The sequence below is a fragment of the Tursiops truncatus genome, chromosome 12 (assembly GCF_011762595.2).
Source record: "Tursiops truncatus isolate mTurTru1 chromosome 12, mTurTru1.mat.Y, whole genome shotgun sequence".
Taxonomy (NCBI): domain Eukaryota; kingdom Metazoa; phylum Chordata; class Mammalia; order Artiodactyla; family Delphinidae; genus Tursiops; species Tursiops truncatus.
In genome coordinates this window covers 72,671,467-72,682,622 of record NC_047045.1, presented here as the reverse complement: position 1 = coordinate 72,682,622, position 11,156 = coordinate 72,671,467, and the positions used below count along the sequence as shown (strand labels likewise).

General features: G+C 43.3%; 1 protein-coding gene across 9 annotated transcripts in view; it reads right to left on the bottom strand.

The window, feature by feature from the left end:
• Positions 1-1,168: 1,168 nt before the first annotated feature.
• Positions 1,169-11,156, bottom strand: part of SASH1 (SAM and SH3 domain containing 1) — a 322,628-nt gene continuing 312,640 nt past the window's right edge. For all 9 annotated transcript variants that reach the window (XM_019951423.3, XM_019951425.3, XM_073789711.1 and 6 more), the window contains 3 exons: positions 7,416-8,545; positions 5,969-6,100; positions 1,169-4,514 (listed from right to left, as the gene is read on the bottom strand). In XM_019951423.3, the coding sequence (XP_019806982.1) occupies positions 4,251-4,514; positions 5,969-6,100; positions 7,416-8,545 (1,526 nt within the window). In that variant the 3' untranslated portion in view covers positions 1,169-4,250. The remainder of the gene's footprint in view (positions 4,515-5,968; positions 6,101-7,415; positions 8,546-11,156) is intronic.

Here is an 11,156-nt window from a genome sequence, read left to right as displayed (position 1 = left end):
GCTGAGTAAAGTCATCATTCTAAGGCCCCCAAATAAGTTGTGGTTAAACGACAACCACCCTTCCCTTTTCTCCTTTCCCTAATCAAACTTACGTTCTTTATAGCTTCTAAGTGAATTCAACATAAATATCCAAACATGAAGCCAAGTTAGAACAAATACCAAGAATCCAGTCAAGGCTTCTTAGGAATCATAAGAAAAAAGTATCTTCTGTGAATTGAACTATAGAACCTTAAGTGTCAACTTGAGATAAATAAGATTTGAGGTTTATGGTCAGTTCTTTAAAATAATGCAGCGCTTCAGAGGAATCTCCGACTTTAAGAATATATGAAAGGGGGAGTGGGGAATAAAACAATGATTTGTAAATGAAACCTACCATGGTAGAGCTTCCTATATTGAAATCCACCAGTGGATTTAAACTATTCTATCAAAATTTTAAATACTTGTAACTGTAACACAGCGGTTCCACGTGCTAGGTGAAGAAGTGTGGGGAAATGCTGTCATTCCTATATGGAAAAATGCATATGCAGTTATCTTTGTCAATAAAGATACAGCATTTCTGAAAAGATATGGAAACACTGGTTATAATACTTACCTGTAGTGTGAGAAATAGGTGGCTGAGAGAAAAGGAAAGGGTCACTTTTTGGTCTGTCTCAAGTGCACATTTTGCCTACTAAAAATGTTGTATTACACACTCCCTCCTAATTAAAAATGTGTTTTTATATCAACTGTGGCACACTAACGTTGAAAAATGATTTTTGTCAAGTTAGTTGATTTCTAGAATATCCCAATCTAGATGTTTTTCTCTCTCAACGGAAGACCTGGATTGTTTCCATTTAACTACACATGATATTGGGCAAGTCTGCGTGGACTGAAACTCTTCATTTGAAAACAACGGGTTTAGACCAGAGGTGGCTTCCAAAAATCTCTTTCTGGGCTAAGATGCTGCAATTATGTGACTTGATTACGCAATATTTGAAAAAAACCTGAAATAAATTGGCAAAGAGAATCTGAGTGAGTATGATAGTGAGTTTTTGTGATGTGGCAGAAGTAATTGTGTACAACTACTATTTTTACAATATATTTCATTCTTAAACCACACTTCATAAATTCCCTTTCATTTCTACCCTATGTACCTTTATAATACCCAGGGAACAACAAAAGAGGCATATTCAACTGAAGAAATTTATTTACTTTTTTTTTCTAGGTACATAGATGACATAATTATAGACAAGTTTTGATACATAGGAAAACCCTTCTGTCCACCTTTTTGCTAAATGAATCATCACAATAATTTTTACAATTTTTAAAACAATACACAGCTTTCTTGGGCTGAAGCAATCGCAAGAACATATTGGTACTGGTATATTACAGCTACTTACAATGTTTAAGAACAGCAATGGAGAAAAATAAGTTATTTAAATATTGATTTCATATACAGAAAGTGCAATGTTGTTAGTTGTTATATAATTTGCTCGACAGTTTCTTGTTTATCAATTTAAAATCGAGATAACTTGGACTCAGACTATTGTATTTTTTTTTCTGAAAATAATACAGTACACACATGCAGCATTGACTTGGTGAACTGACTCCTTTTGCTGCAATTATGAAAGCAAACTTTGCTCTGTGAGGAACTGATTTTCAATCGACTAGTTATTTCCAATTTCACCTAGACCTGGAAAGAGAAAAGGCCTCTGACTAAGGCAAGGCCAGGAAAATCTACTTCTTGCTTATCCGGGAATGTAAGTAGTGGCTGGGACTGGCTGCACTTCCTTGTAGACAGCTTCAAAGGAAAAAATGACACACAACGGATGTGTAGCTACCTGAGCCAAAGTGCCTCTCCAGGTTTCTCTTGTGCTTTCCAAAGACGACGATTTTCACCCTTCCTCAACGTTCTGCACCAAGTGCAGTGGATTAAAACTGGATATTGCTGAAGCTGACCACCTGCCTTCTGGTATCCACAGGAGGCCCCAAACCACCTCGGTCAAACATCACACACACACATTCAGGCTTTTCTAAGATCAAATTAAAAGTTTAAAGCAAAAGAAGAACAAACAAATACTAAAAGTAAAAAAAAACAAAAACAAAAATTTTTTTTTAAAAAGCACAATAAAGTAAAAATAACCTCAGATCCCACAGACTAGGAAGCCCTTCCCACTGAAAATGATTCATGGTCCCTGAATTTCACTTCTATGCAAAGGCAATGATTTCCAAAGAAGAATGAAAAGGATACAGTTTGGCATTCTCCGAAACTCATACTCAGAAGGCTCCCTTTTCTGGTACCACTTTGACATTAAGTGAAAATCTTACCGTGAAAATGAACTAACACTTTCCCCTTCTCCTTTGTTACCTATTACCTGACTTTACGCGTGGTCTTTTAGCTCAGCTTAAGCTATGAGCAGGCTCTCTCGGATGTCATGCTGAGGTACTGAAAACGCAGGGCGAGGAGCCCGTTTTACAGTGCCCACCTCACCACACACCTGAAATTCCTTCCAGTGATATAGGAGAGCCCTGCAGCCTCATTACCTTCTAAATGGAATGTCATAGCCCACAGGAATGTCATACCCCAGATGACAAAGATGGGCTGTTTTGAAGAGTTCAACAGAAATTTGGCAACTTTAGCTTTTTTCCTACATTTCCACAACTTCTTACATGGCATCTTATAGAAGGTGACTATTATTGAAGAAATATATATTATTCTTTCAAATGCATACCAAAAGCATGAAAAAAAATATGTCACCTGAGAATGTCCTTTTCCTCAGAAACGGATCCAGATATATAAAGCAAATGGTAAAATGGTTTTGTAATTAATGAAATCACCTTTTTTCCCCCTCCCCTGAGGGATATCATTTGTTTTAATGAGTAGATGAAATATTACAGAACTTTTAAATCAAGGCTCCAAACATTTCTATTGTAAATGATCACACCCAGTGCTTAAAGTAGGGTTCACGATAAGAATGTAAAGGAAAATCACTTTGTAAGCAATTGGAAACAATAATTTCTGTTTGCTAGAGAATCAGCCACTAGACTAAAAGAGAATGCTGAAATCAGTCAGAAGACAACTGAAAATAGGCAACTACTTAATACATGGCCAATGTAGCTTGGCTCCAAAATGAACCTTTATTATATTTAAGTGAATTATCTAAATAAGAAAAGATGGAAATAGTATTTTAATTATAAAACCAAAAAAAAAACTTTTAAAATATCTTATAAACTACTTCCCTTTTAAAAAACAACCTCCTTAAATGTTCAACTTACAATGACCTTTTGCAAAGGTGATCTGTTAGCTAATGACTGAATTTTGGAATGGACACAGTCAAGATTCCAAGTCAATACTGTAGCACAATGACCAACGTGGTAACAACACTAAACTGATTAAAATGAAAGATCGTAACCTCAAACACACACATATACTCTCACACGTGATATCTTTGTGAATTTAAGAGCGCCTTTTACCAGATTTGTAGTTAGTTTAAAAACTGAAAGTCAACATGAAATTTGGCCTGATAAACACCCCTATAAAATAAGCCATGTTAGAGTGAGACAATTAGAAAAGCCCATTTCTGCTGGAAACATCCCAGATCCGTTAGATGGCAGTCTAAGATGAAGATTTGGAGCTATGGTTACATGGTAGTGAACACTAAGTTAGATAACTGCTTAAAAGCTTACATTAAGGCAAATAAAAGCTGATTGCTAGAAAGCAATTATTAAAATGTCTCTTGTTTATCTAAAGGAGAATAGGGCTTTTTTTTTTCCTAGTGCAGCCAGATTTTCTTATTTTTGAACAAATGAGCCCGGTCAATAGTGTACAATCACTCCCGAGTCTGTTACTTTGGCCTGGCTAAAGCCCATCTGGGCCTCGGGAACCCTGCAGGGTGACAGACAGAAGGGCTAGAAGCACGCTTAGAAACAGGACAGGCTGCCCCTCCCTCTGCCCCCTGCCCTCACCCAGTGCACCAAGACAGACTGCAGGCAGAGCATTTGTGGCAAGTTGGCATCTTTGTTCTATTGTGTCCTGAAAACAAAAATAAGTGCTTGTCTTTTCTTTGGGGGTCAAAGAGAACACCACCAATTTCCTGGAGGGGGCTTTTCTGGAGAAGAGAGTCCCGTGCCAAGATTCCGAGTTCTGCTGGCCACACACTGGGCCTTTCTTCTGGGTCTGGTCTGCATGTCCAGCCAAGGAGGAATTGCATCAGCATCATAAACACAGTGAACGGGTGGCTCTTGTCCAGGGAGGTCCATTTCGGGCCTGACTACATGGCCTCGGGGCCTGGTGGCAGTTTGAAGAGTCTGGCTGCAGACACGAGCTTACTTATGTGTCTCTCCTCTGTGATGCCAGCCTCCTGAAGGCAAGTGTGGGACAGAGAAGGCACTTGGCCCAGCGTGCTGAAGCCCGCTTCAGTGAGGGCACTGGCGTACATGGGTAGACCGATGGAAACCAGCCAATCCGACACGGATGAAATGCATCCGGGAGATAGGGGCTTCCTACAGATTTCTGTGAGTCCACCGCTTGGGATCTGGGTAACCAAAGAAAGCAACTTATCAAGATTCAACAGGTGTCACTGGAGAGCTCTTTCTTCTATGCCTAAAAGGAACACTATGAAATATTATGTTTATTACTACACTATCAGAAAGGGATAATGCTATGAGATGTCCAAGAACATGACTAGCATCAAGAATTCTTTCCTGGGCTTCCCTGGTGGCGCAGTGGTTGAGAATCTGCCTGCCAATGCAGGGGACACGGGTTCGAGCCCTGGTCTGGGAGGATCCCACATGCCGTGGAGCAACTGGGCCCATGCGCCACAACTGCCGAGCCTGTGCTCCGCAGCAAGAGAGGCCGCGCGACAGTGAGAGGCCCGCGCACCGCGATGAAGAATGGCCCCCGCTCGCCGCAACTAGAGAAAGCCCTCACACAGAAACGAAAGACCCGACACAGCCATAAATAAATAAATAGATAGATAGATAGATAGATAAATTATCTCCTGGCTTCTCAAAGGTGAGACAAATCTTCAAGGAAGTGTTGGAGGTTCCAGAAGGTACTTGGAATTAGACCTAACCCCAATTATGTGTGTAAGTCTCCAAACTGTAATCATTCATATTTCTGGCTATTTTGTCTCATGGTGGTCACACTCTTCAACTAATGATCCTTACGGTGCTTGAAGAAGCAAACCTACGTGATAGTGTGAAAAGTAAGATACTCAGTGGGTAAGGTTTTTATAAAGTAGATTTTCTTCTGTATTTGGGATCTACATTAACATCCAGAAAATTAAGCATTTAATCAATATAGTCATAAAGAATTAAAAATACAATAATAAATGTTGGCTAGGGCAGGGAAACGGACATCTATACTTGAATCCTGAGAAGGCCAAATGCTACACCTCTCAGAAAGGCAATTTACCACCAAACGTGCAAACCCTTAAGATTTTGTGCAGTCTTGTTGAAGCAAATCCTCTTCAAGGAATATATCCTCAGAAATTAACCCCAAAAGTCTACAAAAATTTATTAACCAGGAGGTTCTTCACTCAATTGTTTAAAATAAACAGCTGGAAAAAATCTAAATGTTTCAACAATGTGGAACTGGCTAAACTAGGACATACCTACTAGAGCACTTTGAAAAACTGATAATATAAAAGAAATTTTAGTAACAAAGAAAGAGGTTCACCACCTGATAACTGAAAACAATAAGGTTTGCAAACTCTTCATGTACTATCATATATGTGCAGAGAAATGACTAGATGGACTTTTTCACAGTGCTGGGGTTATGGATAATTTTCATCTTTTTCTCTCCAAAACGGTATTTTTAAACCTTTGTAGGCTGAATAGGTCTTACTCTCTCCCAGGTGTCTCCCTTCGATAGCTATAATGAACCCTGGGCTACTTAGCGGCTGCCAGCAAGCTCATCATTAAGCTCTAGAACTGAATGGACTTCAAAAAGCTGGGTGAGGGGAGCCCCGAAGCGTGGGCTGCTTACCGCCATGCGGTGCTGCTTCCGAAGCAGCTTCACGCGGATCTGGTCCATGTTGGTGGCAACGTCCCTCTCGGGCTGATCTAAGTCTTCCGCATATCTCTGTACCAGGGCCTCAGGAATCCCACAGCGGCCGTGCTGCGAGGGAACAGAAATCTCTTATCGAGGGTTGCGAGGATCTTTTTCCTTCTCCAAGGACGGCAAACACAAGGTAGGATAAGACATTTCGCTACTAGAAAACAGGACTAAAAGTTTTAATTTGAAGTGAATATATTTTATTTAGTGTCAGGATGGATGTTTTAGAGACAATACTCTTACGTCTTTATCTTTTAAGTAGTTATGAGCTCTAGAAAAATGTTTTGAAATATGGTTAAAACAGGACACAATCATTCTCTATTTTGGGGTCCAACGCCCTCACCTCACTCTTATCTGATCATTTTGCAAAATGTTATTGAAGACAGTCTTCTAAACTGCAGGGGAGAAGGGCAAATTTGTGCCCTACAGAGAGTCTACTGTTGGTTCCTCAACTACAGAGTAGAGTTACACCGCTGTATCACTAGACCAGCATTTACTGTACAGTAGAATTCTCACAACTTTCCATTCAAAGGGGTTCATTCACTAAGTATCAGAAGGCAGAGGAGTATTTTATCGTAAGGCACTCTTGGTCATAAGAAGTTTATAACAAAGACTCCTGGGAATGCATTATAACAATTCATGCATTCCTAGGAGTAACATACAGCTACATCTATTACCGTGTATTTGTATTGAAAGTCATTTTGGTATTGGCAGATCTACTCCTTTATTTTTCTTCAAATGAAAAATGAGTTTTCATTATAGGTCTCAATGTTTTTAGTACAATGAGGTATCTTTTCCCCTGTTACCCTTACAGATAATTATACAGTACAATTATTACATCTGAATAAGGCTCTACAATTTTCAAAGTAGGTTCAGGTTTATTTTATTTGCTCCTATTAATACCTCTAAGAGGCAGTTATGCAGGTCATTATTAATTCCATTTTACGCACAGGGAAATGAAATTGGGGATTTGTTAAAGTCTAAAAACAAAGATGTTGAAGAAGACATGGAAACTGGAACTCACGTCTATCCTTTCAGGAACTGGGTCTAGTACTGACTGATAGCTCTCCCTGCAAAGGATAGCTGCCCCAAATTAAATACAAACAAGTGAAAGAAGAGAAGAGAAAAGAAGGGAAAAGAGAAGAGACCCCTGAGGCCGTGTCTGCATTTAATCTGGGCACTGTGCTACAGGTTCATTTGAACACCAAGCGCGGGGCGGCAGGAGCCCCCGCCGTGGGCCACCTGTACAGTCACTGTGCTTCGGTCCTCGCTGCCAGCTGGCCTTCAGGGGCTGGGAGGTGGGGGGCAATGCCGCTCCTCTCGCCTGGCCCCGCCCGACCTAGAAGAGCCTGTGCAGTGGGGTCAGGGCCTCGGATACCTTATCGGAATAGGGCTCCTCGGTGAGATCGATGCCTTCGGCCCGCAGCTTCTTCTCGGTGAGCATCTCCAGGTCCACCCCGCGGGTGCAGGAGACCTTCCTGGCCAGGGCAGGGCCAAGCCGCACGCCGTGCTCCTGGAGGCTGGCACTCTCAGGCAGCTCCGACAGCCAGGGTGGAGGCCTGGCGCTCGGCGGGCTGCCCGGCTCCGGCACTGGGGGAGGCCTGGCCACTGGCGGCGGGGGACAGTCGCTGGGGCCGCCGGGGCTGCCCTTTTTAAGGGGCAGGCTGGGTGCATCGGGGCCAGGGGCGCTGGGCGGGCCGGGAGGGACAGGAGGCAGCCCGTTGGCGAGGCGCTCCCTGCTCTTCTTGGCGGGGACGGGGGGAGGCTGGGTGGGAGGTCTGGCCTGCGATCTGGCCTCGGGGCCCCTCTGCTCAGCATCCACACCTTCTTTGGTGCCCGGGGGGTGATGTGTCCCTTCGAAATCGAGTCCTTTCCTGTGACCCTCAAGAGGCGTCCTTGTTAAACCGTGTTTAACGGCGGGCGGTTGGGCGTCATAGGTTTTGGGTAAACACGGAGGAGGGGACGTGCCCTGTGAAAAGGCAGCCATCGGGCCATCCAGTTTCTTAGTAGTCGTTTTCTGAGGTTCAGAAAATCTCTTGCTTTGGGTCAGTAGCAGTGCATTGTCAACAGCAGAATCTAGGTTGGGGCTCTGAACCTTTGTGATGGAGGGCGCTGTCTTTTGTGGCACTTTGGGTACAATCTGAGGGGAAGGTTCTGTCACCTCACCAGGCACATCTTTTTCAGGTTCTCCTTGAAGGTCGTCCAGGGAGTGGGATCGGGGCCAAGTCTCCACGGTCTGGGGGCCCTCTAGGGTCTCACAGCTCCGGCAGATGGAAACGGGGAGGCTCCTTCGGTTTTTATTCAAGTCAGTCACACATGGGGGATCACAGTGCTTGGAGGTGTGAGGGGTGAGACCACTGCCCAGCCTCCCCTCCCCTCCCGGCTTCAGCGCGTCTACTGGCTTCGTTAGAGGCAAGGTTGGGTAGCTGCCCAGCTGATTCCTGTTGAAAGACTTCACGCTGGACTCGGCTGAAGATCTGGCAGAGGGGCTGGTTTTCCGAGACTTGCCTACGAGACAAGGAAATATTTTACAATCACATTTTAAAAAGCGAATCCATCAAACGGATGTAAAAGGTGTGCTAACGTAACTGAAACCTCCAACTCTTACCTCCCACTGTTGAATTACACTAAGGACGTAAAGTCACCCCTGGTGATGTAGAGTTATTGTGGTCCCATGTTTATTTTTAGAAAGAATTCTTAGTCTTATTAAAGGACTCAGGGAGATGAAAGTTAATTGAGTTATGTGGAAAGAAAATATGCTGTGTCAGGCAATAAAATAAATCTAGGCCTAATGTCTGTTCGTAGCTGCAGTCAGTGTGAAACAAGGCACACCCACACCCCATTTAGGAACCACACTGACGGGATTTCTGTTTAGGGAGTAGTTTCCTAAGACCATGGCTGCAAAGAGGACGTAGGACTGAATTCTGGGACAAGTTCTTTAAATGGTATTCCCCAAGGTTCGCTGGTGACCGCTGAATTCTCAAACCTTTCAAGCCCTCCCCGCTTTGTGTTTTGCTCAGGTGTGTTAAATAAAGGTACCCTAGAAACAGTCAGCTGACCTTGGTACAAATGAGTGAACAAGCTGAAGTGAGGATGTCGCCACAGACAATCTATTAGATACAGATATGGTTCTAATTGCCACTGAAGCGATAGACCTGATTACAATAAAATGATTGTCAGGCTGATAACTTATCAACCGGTCACAGTCTACTTAGTTGACAACTGTTGACTGATACTAATTGCTACTGCTGTCTGGTGAACAGAGCCACCCATGGTAACCCTGAGTGCACCTGACCCCAATCCACTTAAGATTCCTCTTCTGTCTGAGACAAGTAAGCTGTCTGAATTTCCTATGGACTGCTTCCCGACTGTTAGGACAGCGAAGCAACAAACACGGCATGCGGCCCTCTTCCCCCGAAACTGCTCTGTCCTCAGGCCGTGCCGCTGCTGCTCGTGTGGCCCTGATGGATGGTCTACTTGGTAAGTTGTTTTCCTTATGGACCTAATAGTTCCCAACACTCAAATGTTGGTTTTCATTGCAAAAAGAAGAGGACATAGGAGACACACAATTTAGGTTTTACGGCTGCAGGTATTTTAGATGGAATTTATTCACCTCACACAGAAGTCAGCAGAGGCTAATTAGAAACGAGAACGGCGAAGAAGTCAGAAAGGAAAAGATTAGCACCACGTTCACGGCGGTCAGAGAATGGTCTCTTTTCAGAACACTGCACTTTTAAAATCAGTACTTTTCAAAGCAAGAGGATACTTTTTTTTTTTTTGCGGTACACGGGCCTCTCACTGTTGTGGCCTCTCCCGTTGCGGAGCACAGGCTCCGGACACGCAGGCTCAGCGGCCATGGCTCACGGGCCCAGCCGCTCCGCGCTATTCGGACCGGGGCACGAACCCGCGTCCCCTGCATCGGCAGGCGGACTCTCAACCACTGCGCCACCAGGGAAGCCCAGGAGGATCCTTTTTAATGAAGCTTCATTTACAAAACAGATCAAAGTTGAAGTGTGGAGGTTTCTCAAGGCCCAGGTCCACACACGGCCACCAAGTCCCCCATCCTCGGGACCCCGCAGACCACAGTTAAAAACCAGGGCCTTAGGCAGCATGAGCTTCTGAACCAGAAGTTATGGACTGCATAAGAGGGACTGCTTCTGTAAACCTTGCGTTTATTTCTCCACCCGGTGAAACTACTCTCCTAGTAAAACTAGATCAAAATCGTGCAGCTTGGTTTAATGTTTGAGAAAACAAAGGTGGGGAGGTACCATGTCCTTAACTGTTACGTGGACAAAGCAGAAAAGATGGGTGTGTGGGGGGAGAAATGTCGAATCTATTTTGAAAACGTCTTGCTTTTCAAGTGCTTTCGGCTGGTTTGAATTGTGGACTTCCGGCAAGTTCCTATCTTCAGTGTATATGTTTATGCTCCTTTTCAAAGTGAAAGGTATGGTTGATCCTGTTGTTCCAAAGCCCGTTTAGTAAATGTCTTCTCTGTGCACATACAAGTTTACTTAAGTAAAGTAAACCACTGATTCAAACTGAGTCCACGTGTGTCGTGGGTATGGGAGCCAAAAATACACATTGTCCAATAACTTCCAAAAACTAGACCATGAGGAGGGCTGGCCCAGTGATGTGAAGTTTGGGGGTCATAACTCTGAGCCCCCAGTCATGCTGTCTGCGGGGACAAAGGAAGTACCATATTGGATGTGGGTAATTATATTCTTTCTGTCTAGCTGGTCTGAAGTTTTGAGATTTTTTTTAAAAACAAAAATGTGCTCTTTAAGATTTAATTATATACCCTTCATTCAGAGATCTGGCTTTCATAAAAATGAAGAAATGTTTGAATAGACTTTTCACATTATTTTAATATGAATATAGATATTTTCATACTGTAATGATAATACTGCTGCCAGGATCTATCTGTTTTTTGTGGGGTTTTTTTTGAATTTTAGAATTTTATTTCTTTTTTATACAGCAGGTTCTTATTAGTTATCCACTGTATACATATTACTGTATACATGTCAATCCCAATCTATCTGTTTATGGAAGGAGTCATCGTGCAACTGCGATCCCTGAACTAACGAGCATGCCTGTTTTCCCAGGGCAGTGTCCGAGCACC